The 19,133-nt window shown below is 36.9% G+C and overlaps 2 protein-coding genes across 5 annotated transcripts in view; one reads left to right on the plus strand and one right to left on the minus strand.

Moving 5' to 3' along the window:
* LOC106661297 (potassium voltage-gated channel subfamily H member 8) overlaps window positions 1–19,133 on the minus strand; it is an 80,568-nt gene that overhangs the window by 15,920 nt on the left and 45,515 nt on the right. For 2 of the 3 annotated variants that reach the window (XM_024228890.1, XM_014384587.2), the window contains exons 4-5: window positions 16,685–16,825; window positions 12,135–12,274 (exon numbers count right to left, since the gene is read on the minus strand). In XM_024228890.1, coding sequence (XP_024084658.1) covers window positions 12,135–12,274; window positions 16,685–16,825 — 281 coding nt within the window. Of the gene's footprint in view, window positions 1–12,134; window positions 12,275–12,436; window positions 12,525–16,684; window positions 16,826–19,133 lie in introns of those variants that run through there. The other variant, XM_024228891.1, reaches the window with a different exon arrangement.
* On the plus strand, window positions 12,430–16,494 carry LOC106661525. 2 transcript variants are annotated; one of them, XM_014384989.2, is made up of 4 exons: window positions 12,430–12,607; window positions 15,676–15,803; window positions 15,865–16,064; window positions 16,184–16,494. In XM_014384989.2, exons 1-4 carry the CDS (start codon window positions 12,566–12,568, stop codon window positions 16,267–16,269), a joined length of 456 nt encoding a protein of 151 aa, XP_014240475.1. In that variant the 5' UTR covers window positions 12,430–12,565; the 3' UTR covers window positions 16,270–16,494. The 2 variants fall into 2 exon arrangements, with proteins under 2 accessions (XP_014240475.1, XP_014240476.1); XM_014384990.2 differs by having other exon boundaries at window positions 12,435–12,607; window positions 15,865–16,067; window positions 16,186–16,494.

Consider the following 19,133-nt stretch of genomic DNA (forward strand, 5'->3'; position numbering starts at 1 on the left):
TGCTCATGTATATATATACTTTACATAAAAGGAGGAGCCGATCTACTGGAGGCTTCGTTTTTATAAATACAGTCGGAAAGTATCCTCTCACCACACCCTTGCAGTGATGGAAAATCCTCCAAAGCCTGTAAGAAATACCTTCGGTCAAGATCCTAGGGCTTAAGTACATTTACAGCACAGTACAATACAATTTGAAACAATAGCTAAGTCCCTTTTCTTCTTCACATAATAAAACAATGACTCCACTCCCATAAAATCGATATAGCCTAGATAAAATATTATTAGTAACCTATTTATAATGGGATATTTAAACACGATATGTAACAGGATTAAGAGATGAATGTATATTTTTGGGGTTGTCCCAAATGAAATATCCGCATTCGTTATTGTAACAGAGGATTACAACTAATTAAAGGGGATTACATTTCCTGTAGATTCGTAGCAAATATTTATTCAAAAAATAATCACTTGTTAATTTTATATACTCAAAGACAAAAACCGGACACTCGTATTTTGTTGTTTATTCCGAACTAAATATATTTTTTTGTTATATTAATTACAACATACTTATTTTAATATAAAGTAAATTAAATGAGGTCAAAAATTGACGAATTTTAATCAAAATGATTTAATCGATGGTTACACAGAAAATTCACCAAAACACCGGAAAATCATTTAGTGATAGAGTAAATTTAACTAACGCATTAAGAGCTAAACCAGTAATAAATTATTAGTGAAATTTTATGTATAAAACAGAAGGTGGAAGGTTTATGGGCCGACAGACAGCTCAGTTCGTCGATTTTTTTCTTTTTTGGTCTTTCAAGCGTATTTTCTTTTAAACTGCAGCGATTTGAGCGTCTCGAACCGGTTTCTGACTCTGCTTTAATACGTATATATCTACGTCGATATCTGAAAATGGTAGCCTCATTTGCACCTCAGCTTGTCAATTACAGGATAGACAAAAATCACAATACATATACATCACCTCCAGGTACAAAAAGAAGTCTGGACACATTCACTGCCCCAGAGTACTGAAATTCCTGGGGGCGGGGTTTGAACCCTCTCCATTGTCGCTAATAAATTACTTTTACTCTCCAGGCGTCACACACTCACCCCAGAGTACTCGGTATTCCTCAGGGCGGGGTTAAACAACCATTTCCTTTCACGCTAATAAATAACATTCATTATAATAAATAGTGAAATTTTCATCTATCGCGAAATAATTTTCCGATGTTTTGGTGAATTTTCTTTCAAACCATCACAGTTAAATATTTTTGATTAAAACTCATGAATTTCTGATGTTTGGTTGACATTAAAATGAGTATGTTGTAATTATTAAGAGTGTTAATATAACGATAAAAATACATACATCTAGTTTGACGTAAACAGTAAAATACGAGTGTCCAATATTTTTGAAATGTGTGGTGATTTGTGACCGTTAATCGATAATTATTCAGGAAATCGTGAGATGCGGTCTGGTGTGATGTAGGTTTCAGAAAAACATTTTCTTTATCGTGCCAACGTTTCGATCTTTATTGAGATCATCTTCAGGGCCTGGGATTTACAAACATCACACCAGACCGCATCTCACGATTTCTAAATAAATGTTTTTGAATTTGAATATAATTAATAAATCACAATTAATTAAGGTTTTTAGTTGAGATAAAAAAGTCAATGACACGAGCGGGATTCGAACCCACGATCTTCGGCTAGATACGCCGCTGCTGTACCACTTCAGCTATCGTGACTCGATCCTCTCGGACCCCAACTTCCCATCTCAACTTTGAAAAATGGCAAAAAGAAGGGAAAACTCAAAAGGTGGGGTTGAGAAGGGAAGTTGGTGTCCGAGTGGATCGAAGTCAAGTGGTAGAGCAGCGGCGTATCTAGCCGAAGATCGTGGGTTCGAATCCCGCTCGTGCCATTGACTTTTTTATCTCAACTAAAAACCTTAATTAATTGTGATATATTAATTGGTCAAGCGGACCACGAAATTAGTGAATTTAAGTAGTAATAAAAATGTTTTCTTTTCATGTAGACAATTGGGTTTTATTCTAGTTACGTTTTAGACGTGTCAATGAAAACACGCGATTTTTGCTCTCAAACTTGGCCATTTTTGGTGGAGGAAGTCAAAATATTCTTTGATTGGAAAGTTTTCTTTAGATTTTTGTCTTTGCCTCAGCTTGTTTCTGTAGCCATGAACTAACTTCATTTACTTTTCAGAAGATACGACTTAGGAAAATCCACCCCGCCGAAGAACTTAGCATCAATCGATGATGAACTTTAAGCTGTGGAAAAAATCTACATCAAACCATTACACAAGTATCGAAAAACCTTGACACTTTCCAGACCCTTATTGTTTAGTTTATCTTTAATATTTATTATTATATTTTATATTTATATTATATATTTATATATCCTTTTATTTATATAATATAAAATTAAAAATTTCGTCACACAGGTGCTGAAATGGCGTCAACAGTTGAAGCGTCAAAAGTCGATCTGGGTACAAGCAGAAAGAAGAATCTTAATCCCGGAAAATTAAATGCGACTGTACGGTCTGTGGTTCATGTTTTTATTTATTAAACGACGTACTCTCAAAAATTGGCTAAATCCATCAAAATTTGAATGAAAAACAGAGTAAAGGTATCCTGTTCCAGGACAACGCCCGGCCTCATTTTTCAATAGAAGCGTTGACAAATTGAAGTAATTTGCCTATGAAATCTTTGCTGTACATCCATATTCATCTGTCACGTCCCGGTTCGTTTTTCGTAACTTGGATAACTTAATTTGAGAACAAATGTTTTTCAAATGAAACGTAGATTAAAAAAGGTTTTTCAATATTATACAAATCTGATATGTAAAATTTAGTTCTTTGTTGAGATAGATTTGCACACAAAATGGTAAATTTCAATAAAATATATTTTATTTGCTTGAAATTTTATTTTCATTTACTTTGTGATTTATAAAAAATATATTTTTTTAAAATTCATGTGTGAGAACCAAATACAAAGCTACTGATTAATAGTTACCTATCATCTTGGCCAGTTTACCAACCATCCTCGCTGTTTTTTGTTGGATCAGACGCGTTTCAACATTTCGCCATCTTCAGTGTTTGGGTGATTTCCCAGAAAAGCGTCTGAATCTTGGCAGATCAAGATGATAGGTAACTAACTGGCACCATCAAAGAGAAACCTCCAACAGGACTAGAACTAAAATGGAGGGAAAGCAACAGCCTAATGAAAGAACAACCGATACTCATGGCTCCAAGAGAGATATGAACAAGATGTTCGAGTCCAAACAAAATTTCTAAACAAACTTAAGTTTAAAAAAAAATAAAAAAGAGAGAGAAACCCTTCCGTTAAGAATGGTACCATCAGTTGGATCTAGAACACAAGACGTTACGGAGGCAGGAGTATTTGAACCTGGGCCCTAACTAAACTAGTCAGAATCCATGGGAAAATACACTAGTATATTCCAGGCTGAATTCCATGCAATTGAGAGATGTACCTAGTTCAATCAGAACAAAGGGTACAAAAACAAGAGTTCAAGCCAGAATCAGCTATCAAAGCGCTAAATTCAAACATCATTAGTTAAAAGATGGTGCTGAATTGCCAAACTGAACTAAACAAATTAGATATGCAAAACAAAGTTACTCTCTGCTGAGACCCTGGGACGGGTGAGAGTAGGGCAGCGAGAGAACGGACGCCCTTGCATGGAAAGAGGCGGTCATACCGTTAATTATTCCTTAGCCTTTCTGTGGCATAGGGATTCACACTGTGAGTATCTTAGTCAAAAATACAACTTAAAAATGATGAAATAGTGGAATTCACTCACTGGATATAAACTTTCAAGAACCTCCTAGCAGATTTTGGAAGGAAAGAAATAACCGAATGCATCAAAGGAAGAGGAAAAAACGACGAATCCTATCAGGATTCTTAACAGGACACTTCAGACTGAACACGGCGTGTGCAGATTCAGCCAAGAAGCAGTGAAAACTAACAAACTTATTAACTGTGTTGCCACACTTGCCAGTAGTGTTTTGGGATGTACACTAAAACCGTAGAACAAATTCAATCACTGAGACTGGGCCTACTAACCAAGTTTCTTGATGAACATTTATAAGCATGTTATAAGCACAGTACGGGGGATACAATAGCTCTTAAAAGCGCTTTACACTATACACCCTAAATATTACATCTAATATCTAACTTCTCGTGTTGAATTTCAATGAAACCTTCAGTTCCAACTGCTATAACCCTGCACAAATACAATGGTTTAAAGGTGAAATTAAAAAATGGCATTCGATTAAGAACATTTGAATCACTACATGTTCCACATTGCTATTATATTATCCTTTAAATTCATACTCGGACAAAACTGAACAAGTTCTTCGTGGTCCGCTTGATCAATTAATATCTTTCAATTAATTAAGGTTTTTAGTTGAGGTAGTCGTGAGTCAGAGGCACGAGAGGGATTCGAACCCACGACCTTCGGCTAGATACGCCGCTGCTCTACCACCTGAGCTATCGTGACCTCGATCCACTCGGACATCAACTCCTCATCACAACCCCACCTTATGAGTTTTCCCTCCTTTTGCCATTTTTCAAATGTCGTGTAATCGGTTTGGATTCTCGACGACAATTGAAATGGCGACGGAGAGCTTTAGTGAAGTGTACTTCATTTTAATTCATTAAATTCACTAATTTCGTGGTCTGCTTGACCAATTAATATCTGTCAATTAATTAAGGTTTTTAGTTGAGATAAAAAGTCAGTGTCACGAGCGGGATTCGAACCCACGATCTTCGGCTAATACGCCGCTGCTCTTCCACTTGAGCTATCGTGACCTTGATCCACTCGGACACTAAAAATGGCAAAAAAAGATCGTGGGTTCGAATCCCGCTCGTGACACTGAATTTTTTATCTCAACTAAAAACCTTAATTAATTGAAATTATCCATTAAGCTGCACCCGTGGGAGTGGTCAAGTGTCTGTAATAAAGTGATAATACAGTTGAGAAATTCATTCAACAATACTACCCAAAAGAAGAGGATTTCGACTCTAATAAATGTACAGAAGCCAAAAAGAAAAGATAATTTAGAAACAGTTGGCTTCATTGATATTCAACCTTTGATGATGGAGTTCCACCAAAAAGGTACAACGAACCTCGAAAAAGTTAACATCTAACTATCGAACAATAGATTTATCAGAAGAGGAAATCTGTCATATACAAAGCGGTTGGTCCTACTTTATCAAATTGTTAATAGAAATTTGATTACATTCATACATGTAATTAATTTAAAATGGTCGACTTAATTAAAATTATGTCATTCGACTTCATCCGTTATCTTTTGACTTTTCAACTGTTTAATTTTAAAATTACTTTCTAGACGAAAAATAATTTTAAATGTATGAACAACTTTTGGACGGTCGCCTAGCGATTAAGGAGCTCGACTCGGGTCTGGTAGAAACCGTCTTAAATCATTAATTGTGCTTAATGGAAGTAATGACACCTAAGGGGAAAATTTGCTTAGCTTCGTGATTCAACTCTTTCCGAGCCATTTTCAAAATACGTAATAACCAAGAGATTTATTACTCATGGCTAACAATTGGATTTATCCGTAACGATCTGAAAGTGATTAGAATGCAAATTATGCATTAAGGTCATACTTTGAATTGAAATCAATGTTCAGGCGGAATTGGAAGTGATGGCCTGTGTGGGTTCCTATTTAGATCTCAGGTTTGGATACGTTTGGACAGATACCATTGAAACCACTCCAGAGGTCGCAAGTAATAATGAAATTGTCAAGTGTCTATTACAAATAATCTAATTGCGTCTGAAGAAAATATCAAAGAGTGATGCTGAACATTTAATAATTAGTTTTGCAACTTTTGCCGAACTCCTCCCGGGCGGGGGTGAGGAAAAACGATATTTTGTCTAGGACGTTTCTCTTTATCACGTCGAGGAGGAAATTGGACAGAGGTTTGAAGATCAAAGCGAAAACGGGCCGTTTGTACAGTTTTCATACTTTTCTGTGACGTGCCACTTGAAATATTACGTAACAAATAAGCGCAAAGACTGAAAAATTGAGCAACCAATCTTTCTTCATATTTTCAAGTATTTGTAAGTTTCTAAAATGTTTTCTATATTTTAGTTTAATCTCAATTTTGTACACACTAGCGGGATAATCTTTGATAGCAGAGAGATTTTGCATAACGTTTCCGTTTTTTCAAGGTCACCTTTATATTTGACCAAATAACGTTGACGCTATTTAAAGGCTTTTGTATAACGGATTTTGGGGGGTATGTAGTAATTAAGGTCATAGACGTACCTTGCAAGTTGATAAACAAAGGCACCCTTTACGGATTTATGGATTTTCTCCTGATTGCTAGTTTGGCTAGCTGATAGTTTGGCAAATGCCAAAAAATATAGTCGTAGAAACTCACTGGCCAGCCAGGTTGTAAATCAACTTTCATGGCCTTGCCGGTGGCTCCTTAATGTAGTATCTTGCTTACGGCTTTTCCTCTCCTAGTTAAAAGAATCTGCACCTATGAAGACCTTCACAAAAGCATACTTCTGTGGTCTCTTCCTCTTCCTGAGTATCTGGCCAGCGTTTCTTTATTCTGTACTCCTATCCGGTACATGTGCCTTCTTAGGTGGTAGTGCCCTGTCAAGAGACCAGAACACTGTTTCGGTTGCGGTTGCCTTCCCGTGATTCCTTTGTAAGTTTTGCGGATGGCCCTTCTATGAATCTCTTGGTGTGCCTCATGACTGGGATTTTCTACCAGGTTTTGGACTCATTAAGGATCTATTTTAAGATTCTCTTTGGAAAGGTGTTAGGCCACAGTGGGACTCGAGACCTTGGGAATCCATATTGGTTCCCTTTTAGGCATTTTCATTGCCTCTTCAGAAGCTCTAACTCACAAAGAGAACATTAATTACCCGGCGATTCGGGGTAAGTTTAGTTTAAATGAAAGTGTCAAAAACTCTTAAGAAAAAAGCTTTTCGTTGAGCTAAGCAATTTTAGGAAAAACTAAATTATTATAGGTTAATGAACTATACAGCTTTTAAATGGTATTGGGTAGGTTCATCCAAAGGGTCTGTTTACACAATTGCGGTGGCTTTATTGAAAGATAAGTGTATAAGGTTGCTGTATTTCTAACTGTATTCCTGCTTAATTTTAATGTTGGAACACGACATTCTTAAGAGTAGGGATTCATGAAAACTTATAAAAATATTGTAAAATGTAAATAATAAAATAAACAATTTAATTATATTTCTGCTTATATATTTTTTTTAAATTGGACAACATCGCCAACAAAAATATGACTTTCGTTTTTACCCGTTAACAAGCACGCTATTCTAAGATAAATATCGTAGGACGTTATTACAGATAGCGTTCCGTTAAGCCTGCTCATGCGACTTTTACGCTAACATACGGAAAGTAGATCTCCGCAGGTGGCACACTCTTTATCCGCCAAAAATCGGAATGTAAAGGGGATAACGTAAATATAACAATACAGTTCGGCAATGACGAAGAGGAAAGCGAAATACCTTTCCATTTTAACAAACCATTACGGAGGGTGGGGTTCACGCAAATATGCCTTCGGTGGAATTTGAGGAGAATCCTTTACTGAGAATTGCTTTCCATTTCCACGAGATAATCTCCGACTCCATTAAATGCAGCAATTAAGAAAAAGCGGTCGTCATTAAATTCGAATCGTCGAGCTCTACTACCGCTCGCAATTCGTTTTTTGGACAAAGAAATCGTTATAGATTATTTGGACCAATTATTTAAGCTATAAGAAATAGCTATTTAAAAATTAAGTTTAACATGAATTCTGTGGAATATATTTTAATTGAAATTTGAGCCTCATTTTCCAATATAATTCCATATTCATTAGGTCCCAGTAGGCCAGTTTATTTTCATGAAATAATGAATTTTACATAGAAGTCGTGACTACACCTTTGAACTTTTAAAAAAAAAGGAAATTCTATTTCTTCAATCAAATCTACCAGGAGTCAAATTTTCGGAGATATTTTTGACCACTTTTCTAATCCAACCGGCGTGGAAGTCAACTGATCCTTCTTAATATTCTGGAACGGTCAACCAAAATTTTACACACTCGATAATAAAGTTAATTTTTTTAAATTTCCAAAATTATACTATTTTTGGAGGCTCTTGACAATAGAGTCATATCAGCCCCCAACGCACTCTGGGGCCGATGGGGTATTCGATATTCCGTCATAGGCTCTTGCACTTACTCATTCACACAAACACACGGCTATATACACAAAGTAACAACTATATACACAAACAACTGTAGAGCTACAAATTATATATGATATTTACAATATTTGGAGATGGGGAAACACCCCCGTCCCCTTAAAAAAATCGGGACCGACCAAAGCACTGTCGTGCCCAAGGGCTGTCTTTATGCCGGGTGCCATGCCTACTCGCTCCTTGTAAGGGGCCCAAGGAGCGGCACTTCTCGACCAAGTGTAACTCGCTGAGCAACCTTTCTCTACAAGCGAGACCCCTGCGCAGGATTTTCCCCAAATGGCCCAGTATGGCCCATCCTCAAACGGGTGAGCACGATCCCTTCCTTGCGGTTCAGATCCTCGGCGGGCCATTTCTCAGCAGCCCGACTTAACGAGCAAGAGCACCTCGGACGATCCGACCCATCAACGCTGTCAACGTCCTTTTATTGAGTTCTTTACTGCTTTACAGCGTCACAGGGCCGGACCGTGGTTGTTCTGTCTGGAGGCCAAGACGTCCTAGGTTTCGCCGATTTATCTGCACATTCGTTGCCTTCCAGCCCAATGTGTCCGGGTACCCAGACGACCACCATCGTATTTCCGAGACACTCCAATCAGCATATCTCTCTAATAAGAGAACAAGGGGTTTACCGAGAATCTGTCATAAATAGCCGAATCCCCGAGCTCAGGGAATTCGTACAGACGAGATAGTCAGAGCCCTCATCGTCTCGGGTGATTCGAGAGCGTGCCAAATCGCATACAGCTCTGCCGTGTACACGCTGCAGTGCCTCCGCTGTAAATGACGCAGGCCACACCCTCGCCAGTCCTTATAGACGAGGAGAAAACCGGCGTACCCTGATCTGGGTTCCAGGAACGCAGCTCGATAGAGGTGAGGCCGTGTACACGATCTGGCTAGTACCGCAAGATATAGTTATAATAATAAAGTATATTGGGAAGGTTTTAATACCAATTTTTGGATTTTTCTCTACGTAAGGTTACAAAATACTGGTAAATTAAAGGGAGGTATAAATCACGCACACGATTACGTAAATAATCAGTGTAATTGAGTCAAAATGAAATTTACGTTCCAAGTTAAACTAATTACAAACAATTGAATCCCGCTAAAAATTAAAACCTTTTGTAAAATCATCAAGTCCTTTACAGTTAAACATTAATTACACAATTAGAGTTGTAATCTTTCTGAAAGTCAGAGTCAGAGAGTTTAAAAAAATTAAACAGTAACAAAAACGCTAAGAGCCCAGTTTACACGAAAGTCATTTGCGAATTTCTCGCATTCTAGCTGAGAAATCAAGCAACGAACACAGTCAAACCATAATTCGAGATAGTTAAGCTCATTAGTATTCCACAGCTTTCAGTCTTTGCGGCTTGCCGAAATCAAATGTTCCTGAATCCTGGTTCTACGTTTGTTATTCAGAATCATTCCTAATCGTTAGTTTTACCGGACGTAAACTACCAATATATTTTCAATAATCGATAAATACGGCCAATTTCTAAACTCTACGACTGAGAGAAGAATCGTGTAACACATAAATTAAATTAATCAAGTATGAAAGTCGAACCGGCGATCGTATAACTTTAGATATCACGTTAATCCAAGCGTCAAAAATTGTAATTAGTAAGCTCAGTTATCAATTGTTGCTTTTTTTCTCCTCCTCGTCGATATTTTACCTTTCTAAAGTTTTAGCCTCGACATTACTCAATATACAGGATGGTGCACAATTGTACCATAATTAAAGAAATTTAACATTGGCACTATTGGTACGGTTGGATTTTCATAAATCTCTATTGAAATTTGAATTAATGACGTCACGTTGCCAAGCTTCAAAAATTTAAATAGCCCAGTTCAATTATTTTCCTCTCATGAGTAGGTCTTATTTTTATACCTTAGCCACAAAAAAGAACTTTTAATTCCTCGAATTTATATATATATTGGGAAAATTGGCCTCTTTTGGTACGATTTGTAAGAAATCTTTTGGCCAAACTTAATGGCAGTTGTGTACTTATTGATTAGGTAGTAAATCGATTAGGTCCTCAGGATTGTAGTACCTATGTAAAAAAATGGTTCTTTTCAGAAAGCACAAATACGGAAAAGTCCTTTTTCAGCTGTTGGCTGCTATTTCCCGCCTACGTAAAATTGTAATCTAATTTTTTAGGTTTTGTTCGCCAATGTGACTTGTGAAGGCCACAAGAATACATAATGATTTTTCACCAGAATTTCGTCTGAACAAATGAATTTTTCAAGAGTTTTAGTATTATTTTGTGGTATTCACAATTTCTTAATATTAAGAATTAAATTGAAAAAAAATATATATATGTAACATTACATATTGCAAATAAATCTTGGCAAATTGGTTATAGGTGTTCTGAGCATTCCTTCAAACTGACATACTTGCACTTTCCATTAAATTATTTCGTGCATTTCCAGCTTATTTTTTTATAACGAAATGACTGGAAATTATTGAAATTCAATACACATAATGTGGTATGTGACACGTATAATAATATATGAACAAGCTTTGCGTTCAGCCCTAGACCGTTGGCCAGCGTCACCAGTCACCATAAATAGTTGTAAAATGTTTTCTGAATTATATCGTTATATTTTATTGATATTGTTCTAATTTTACAGATTTGTTTTGGCCGAGATAGGGTAGGAAGTTTTTCATGAAATAAGTCACTTTGCTTTTTTTTTTTTTTTTTTAATTTTGTTCGTACAGTTAATTAAGGTTTTGTTTGAGATAAAAAAGTCAGTGTTACAAGCGGGATTCGAACCCACGACCTTCGGCATCTCAACCAAAACCTTAATTAACTGAAAAGAATTTATTTGGTCAAGCGGACCAAGAAACCTACTAAAATATAATAAGCAAAATGAAGTGAACTTCACTAACGCTCTCCGTGGCCATTTCATTTTTCGCCGAGAATCAAATAGATTACAGTATAGACATTAGACATATAGACATTTGAAAAATGGCAAAAAGGAGGGAAAATTCAAAAGGTGGGGTTGAGATGGGAAGTCCGAGTGGATCGAAGTCGAAGATAGCTCAAGTGGTAGAGCAGCGGCGTATCTAGCCGAAGGTCGTGGGTTCGAATCCCGCTTGTGACACTGACTTTTTTTATCTCAATCAAAACTTTAATTAATTGAAAATTTGGTCAAGCGGACCACGAAACCTAATAAAATTTTGTCCGTACGTTTGTATTGAGGATTCCAGTCGATCCTGCAATCCCGTTTTCTCGAATGGCACGAGAAGAGCCCCTTCCTTGTTTGCATGCCTTTTTGTTCATTGTTGATTGTTCGAAACGAAAGAAAGCGAAGAGAGAGACGGAATCAATGTAAATTCAACACAAATTCCCCGGAATGGTGTCAAAATCAGAAAACTTTTGTGCAAATATTTCATTACAATAGACAAATTTAATTTTTAACTGCTCAACTTGTTCTTCTATAATATAATTAATTATCAATTTAAAAAACACTGTATATTGAAAAACGATTGAATATTAATTTCGAAGTTAAAAAACAAAAAAATATATTTACCAAGAAAAGAGAATATTCGATACGAAAACTTGTAACAAGTACAAAGTACTAACAAGTCCCGATAAATTACTTTTACGGGAAATTCTCAGACCACTCTAAAGTCTAATCAGTATAACATGCAAAACATTGTTAATTAAGCTCAACACAGGTATTATCAACAGCTGTTAAAAATCCAATTATTACCGAGTTAAGAAAGCTAGTTTCAATTTGTGCATTAAACGTAATGGCACACAAATGGATATCGATAAGGTTCAGAACTTCGGCTAATTAGTACTTCGTTCCTGTTATAAATTCTGATACAAACAGAGAAATTGAAAATTATGTTTACATTGTTAAGCTTTAACTTTGTGTGCTTTGCTTTGTCCTGTTTGTAGTGGCCGGACAGTTGGTACAACACGGCTCGACTTCTTCTTCTGCCGTAGTTGACTCCAGCCGGGGTTTCGTCCGGTTCCAAGCAGCCATTTAATTCTGAAAATTATTGAAAAAAATAATATTTCTCATGAACAAAAACATTGTCTCAAATTATAAAAAGGAAAAAACAGTTAAATCAAGTCAAAATTGTATTCTTAAATTAAATTAGTCTTTTTAATAATATATATTTTTTAAGTATTTCCACAAATCAGGTCACACCTTTCTTTTTGAGAGAAATCAAAAGATTCATGAAAACAAATTGTATTTGAACTCAGCTGTAAGTTAAAATTGTAAGAATTTTATAAGTGAAGTATTTTATAGTGATATTGAAAAGAATCTGATTTGAAAATGACAGGACGTGCTAGCGTACAAACTCCGAGTGCACTTCAGGTGAGTTGTCAATGTTGTGTTCATAAACAATATACAACAATAACAAATAATAAATCTATTTTAAATAATAAAAAATTCAGGACTCGACAAGGATTTCGTTTCAACCTGTTGTGTATTTGTTTTGTTGTGTTGTATATTTCGTTGTGTTCTATAACCAAAAGATAATAGGAGTTGATAAAAGGATTGTCAATTGTTTAACTTTTATTCAACAAGCTTTTAAAATGGTTTTGAAACTATGATCAAAGTAACGGTTTGATAAATCAATATTTTGAAGAGTTTTTTTAGAATTAGACTTGGGTTGATTTCAAAAACCATTAATGGATGTATGTGGAAGTTGGTGAAATTGTCATCGTGTAAATTTTTCTCAAATGATTTATCTGAGAGAACTTTTATTCAGTAAAAGATTTTCTTGCTGTATACTGTAATTATGCATAAAGTTTGTGTTCTTACACCGAGTTGTAAAATTTGAGTACCTGTTTTATCACTAGTTGTTTCTCTATTGGCTACTCTATTACTGCAGCAACTGTAAAACACCGATAGCTCTAACCCTTAACAACAACATAAACAAATAAATTCTTGAATACAATTGAAATCATCTCAAGAATTTTTATCACTGAGGACAATAACAAAACAAAACCTTTCTGAAGATTATTTTTGTTTACAATTCAGTATTTGGGTAAATATTATTTAAAAAAATTAAACAAAATAGTCCCAGTTGTTTTGACCAGATTATTTACACATATTTGATTTATTAAGTTTATTTTTTTACAAAAAAATAACCAGAGCCGTTTAATAAATCAAGTATTTATGATATTTGTAATCCAAAAAGTATTCAAAATATTAAACAAACTTTGCATATAATCAGGATAAAAATTTAAAAGTAACACCCCCCCTCATTTAGTCTAACTTGAAAAACTTGCTGAAACGATACATATTCAGTGAAAAGTATTCTCGAAGCGTTGAAATTCAATCTCGCGTGGAAAAAAAAATAAATTCCCCGAAAAAATAAAATTAAATTTACGAAGCGGTGTACTACTCCGAAAGCAGGAGCGAGTCTGTTGTGATTCATTTCTAAGCCGGTAAAAAATCCTGTGCATTGTCGACAGTTGTAAGGGAGGATATTTCCTTCAGATTTCAATCTAAGCCGGCCTTCGTCCTTCCAACCGATGGAATAACACGTCGTTTTAAAGAGATATGAATACCAGCAATCATTCCAATTGGTTAACATTTAATAAATCAATGTAAAACACATATTGATACATTTACATAATTTAATTTACATTTAAATTATATTACCGACAAAATAATTCGCCCTCTATTGAAGTGCAAGTAGAGAAAAGCATTATCCAGTTGGGCTATTTATTCCAGCATAGAATTATTAAATAGGAACAATGGTTCATACCCTGGTAAAACAAAGAAAAATTCACTAGTTTTCGTGGTCTCGACAAATTAATATCATTCAATTAATTAAGGCTTTTTAGTTGAGATAAAAAAGTCAGTGTCAAGAGCGGGATTCGAACCCACGATTTTCGATTAGATACGCCGCTGCTCTACCACGTGAGCTATCGTGACGTCGATTCACTCCAAATTCAAAAGGTGGGGTTGAGATGGGAGTTAGTGTCCGAGTGGATCGAGGTAGAGCAGTGGCGTATCATCGTGGGTTCGAATCCCGCTCGTGACATTGACTTTTTTATCCCAACTAAAAAACTTTAATTAATACAAAGAGAAATATAGCTACAGACCTTCATACAATAACCAAGAAGCTAAAACGACAGTTAATCTTCGTGTCTCGCAGAAGGTGCTTGTTAGAACTTGATATAATTCAGATTTAGAGCCTATCACCTGAAGTATGCAGAAACTCCATCGCATTGTCGACCTCATAGGCACCTCTGAGGAAGGTACTGTACAGTTCTCTTTTTTGATGTAAGGGATTTGCCCCATTGACGGCTTGATGGCTGAGATTAAGAAAGTACTTCCTGACTCCTTCCGATGTCTCCCAGGCAAAGCAAATGCTTACGAAACCATTAAGTTAGACTTCCGTTATATTAATCTATTACCCAGTTGATTATACACAACTAGTCTTCCTCCATCCGGCTCAATTCGTCGATGGCCGCCTTATCTAAAGAACCTAACAAGGAAAACCCACAAATGTCTTCTGACGAGGTAAGAGCCACTGCTGCAAGAAAGAAATCTGCATAAACATCATTCAAAATTGAACATCAAATTGCTCGACAGAAACCTTCCCGATCAGCAAAAAATTATACATATTCGACTAACGCTGGATTGTACTCAACCGTAACGTCGCATTTAGCTGTCACTAAGTGGGCCTATCTGAATCTATAGGTCGTGAGATATGGGCCACTGCTGACACACAGATGCGTGCAACCCAAAATGTGTCCTCGGATTGATAAAGGTAGCTCTATGGTATTCGCCAAACTCCACATTACGGTCTAATCTTGACCTGAACTCAAGTGAAGTGAATTCCAGTGCATCTTCAAAACACCAGGCTACCATAGCAACTAATCAAAGATTTAGCTGAAGAAATACGAATATATATGACCGGAGCGGAAAAGACCTATGTGATTTACCTCCTAGATCCATAAAATATGCTGAGTATTTGCTTAAATTTTTTTTGTTTATAATTGCGATTGATTATTTTTTATGAAAAGTGTGATTATTTATTACTGATTTATGTTCTATTATGCGATAGTAATAAGCCCATTTCGAATTTCATACATCTGCATAAATATGAGGATCGCTGCAGGGCTTTATCCTTCACCCCACGATTCAAGCAAATTAAGGAATTTTTCTTTTCATACGTTACTACTGATATTATCAACTGTAATGCAATAACAAAAAATGTAATTCAGGTGTTTTACGATCAGAGTCTGTCTCGGAATCATTTTTCCATTTGCTTTAACCTTTCTAGCAAGATCTGTATTTTAGTTTGATTTGTTATTTATTTTCTGAAATCTTGAGAGGGACTAAACTTCGACATAAACCATTTATGTTTAGTGGTATAATTGAACAAATTAATTATTTCAATTAATATTCAATTATTATTTTAGGTGGTTGTGGACGATAGAGCTAAACAGTTATACAGTTATTTGGAAGAAGGCGGATTGATCACCGCCTTTGAAAATGTCATGGGCTCGATGTTCGACATGGATCCGGATCTTCCAACTGACCCGATTAAGTAAATTATTATTTTTGAAAAAATTTTCTTTTCAAAGTGCTAATGTATTACGCCATCACAGGTACATCAAAGAGAATACCGGTTACACGATGAAAGAAGCTCGGGAGGCTTCCAGGGAACTGCAGAAGCTTAGAATGACGACTGAAATCATGGAAAGAGAAAACCAGCTTCTCAGATCTTATTTGGACGGGGCCGAAAAGTCCGAGCAATCGGGTGATTGGTCCTCCGGTTCGGAGAGTCAGATTAAGATGAATAAAAAAAAAGGTAGTTAAAACACTAACTAAAGTGATTATTCATTGTTATTAAGTAATGTTGGTTAGTGTAATTTTTTCCTTTGTCGCAAAGATGTTTTCTTTATTGTTTAAAATTAAATTGTTCGTAGTGGCTAAGCTGCCACGTCATCACTAATGAAGGCAACGAAGTTAGTGGTCTTGTGTCGCCACGGAAGAATGAAAGATGGACTTGACCGGTGGTGAAGGAATCCCCTCAAATCCTATTGTATTCGAATAGAGTGTAGACTAACTAGACCATCTACGGGGGCACTTCACTAACATCAAATTTTCGTGATTAACAAATAATGAAAATAACAGTAGCGAAGCTGGTCTTTATATAGTCCTGGAGAGTAGCAAGAATGAATTGAAAGTAAATAAACAAATAAAAGTAATACAATGAAAACATAATATCACAAGAACTTAATTGTTTCCAAATGTATCTAAAATAAGTGTGTGGCTGTTTCTTATCCTGTTTATAATAAATTTCAAGCAATGTCAACATATTTATACTATGTAAATACCTATAGGTTACTTACGGTAAAATTATAAAAATTACAATAGTGAATAAGGTTCTAATATGATTATTAATAATTAAACGATAAAAGTTACCAGTAGGAGATAAGTCGTCTTCGTGGTCGTGTATTAGGCATTTGTTGCTGGTAATGTCTTTATGTGATGCCAAAAAAAGCACCACCTCCCTTTTCTCATTCTTTATAGGCACTATATCCAGCAAGCACCAAAACAGAGTCCCTTAAAAAATAAAGAAAAAATTAGAAAATGGAAATAGGTGGAATAAAGATTTTTCACACAATTAGTGAGGGAAATTGGGAGAATTGATTTCGATTCAATATCCGTTACTTGTAGATTGGTATGGAAATTTATTCTCTTCCCTTTGTAAATAAAATATGGAAAAAATGGGAAAAATCAGCCAATTTGTTTTATAATTTTATTCCTTACGCAATAATGTTTTTTTTGCCTCAAATATAATTATGATTTAAGTATAAAGCGAAGGGGGGCGGACCGCGGTGGCAGAGTGGTTAGGGCGTCCGATTCGTATTTGCTACGCTAGCGGTTCTAGGTTTGAAACCTGGCTGAGCCCATGGATTTAATTGATAATAATAATAATATATTGACAAGGAATTACTTATACTTTTGACAGGTAAACAAAAAGTTCGTGAGGGTTTAAAGGGTTTAATAATTGTTAAAATTTAAATTAGTTTAGAAATATTTTATTCTGGGAAATAGTCTCCATCGGCACTTATAACCACCCCCCCGCTACTTGCCTAGTTATGCACTTCTTATAAACGTTTGGGTCTAGGAACTTAAAAAATAAATTCAGCACATCTTCAAGCTGTTGGCGATTGTTTTCTCGTATACTCGGTCGTCCTAAAAAGGACAATGAGGATCTTTAACGTCCGCACCTAGCCTATTCAGCCTTATCGGACGTTTTGATTCTCAAGATGAGGCTGACGCACCTCCGCAAACGACAGAAGGGTGTTACTGCCGCAGCGTTGGTGGGCCGAGGGGCCTGAAAACCTCGCTCTCCGCTTGCCCATTCCGAGTGGTCGGGTCCGCATTAAGCATCGAACCGTATGCCACGCGCAAAGGGCTATCTAAGCCGAAATACATCAGCCTGGTCTCCCGCGCACTCTCTAGATAGAAAAGGCCACTCTCTCCCAGAGTATTGGGGCTTCTCTAGCGTAGAAACTACCGGATCCGCTCCGGCCGCGGTTTTGTTTAAAGTGGAATTGCTAACCACCCCCTAGAGGAGACCGCCTCCAATCGAGCTCAGCCTACACCTACGTGCAAAACATACTCGAATAGGAGCAACCGATTCACTACCCATTCCCATCCGCCATTATTCACGCATTCGAGGGACTTTTCAGCATTATCATAGCGTCCTCAACGCTTATACGCTGCCGTCCGATCCTCCGTATCCCGTGAGGCCTGGTGTATAACGGTGGTCATACGCAAGTTTCGTGCGAAGGTCACAGATAGAAGACAGCCTCTTCTCTAAGTACCCGCGAGGGGTTTCGCCACGGCCAAGTATGTGTCCATTCCCATTGTAACAGGGGCTGAACCTTGGAACATTTCTGTTACCCCGTAGTAAAGATGTTGATGCACCCTCCCCCGTCTATGCAGACAGGATCTGGTACCCTAACCCTCGTGTGCCTCTGATAAAGTACCCGCCGCCCCATGCCGACCCGAGGCCGACAGGAGTACAGCTTTAGAGACGTGATGCATCATTATTTTGCGCCCGGACACCCCCCTTGTAGCCACGGGTTGGGAGGGTCACAGGGAAGAATGAAGGAACCTGGATTGAGAGAGAGAATAAGGGCACGAGGTACACCTTTCTTGGGCCCCGAGCCTTAATCATATTGTACCACCCGTCGTCGTTGTAGTTCCACATTAAGTGGGCCACAACTCCCTGGGTAGAGCTGTTCGCGGTTATCGAACTAATGTCCATTTGTTAAAAAAAGGTGAAAGGGGATCAGATCAGAAGAGTATAGTGGGTGTGGTAGGACTTCCCAACCAAGCTTTTATCACCTATTTTGTTTGTCTGGCTGTAATGAAGTCTCGCGTTGTCCTGTTTTCTGTTCAGGTCTGGGCTAGGGTAAAAATTGCTTGCAGTTGGCCTGAGTTTCTGCGGTGATGGTCTGACTACGTAACAGAGTTCGTAGAGCACAATGTGTGCCATTCTCCACCAAACACAAAGAATATCACTTTTTGTTGGTGAACATTTGGTTTTCGCGACATTGAAGCACTTGGGGCGACCTCCTGGTGTTGCTGCACAGGATCCATTTTCATTGCATGTAACAACCGGTCAAAAAACTTTACTTTGTGCACTAAAGGCAAATGTGTAGGCGCTAAATTTGTTACTGTCGTTCAATTTATGAGGAACCCATTTGCTCGTATTCCACGTCTTCCCAAGTTTATGTACGCTAGAGCGAATGGTTTCATCGCTTACGTTGAACACTCTGGAAAGCTCCTGACATGCTTGACTCAAAACACGTTCGATAGCGTTCCTCAATTTGTCGTCATTCAAGACAGAACGTCA

This window comes from Cimex lectularius, unplaced genomic scaffold (assembly GCF_000648675.2).
Source record: "Cimex lectularius strain Harlan isolate CLEC.00 unplaced genomic scaffold, Clec_2.1 scaffold217, whole genome shotgun sequence".
In the NCBI taxonomy this organism is placed as follows: domain Eukaryota; kingdom Metazoa; phylum Arthropoda; class Insecta; order Hemiptera; family Cimicidae; genus Cimex; species Cimex lectularius.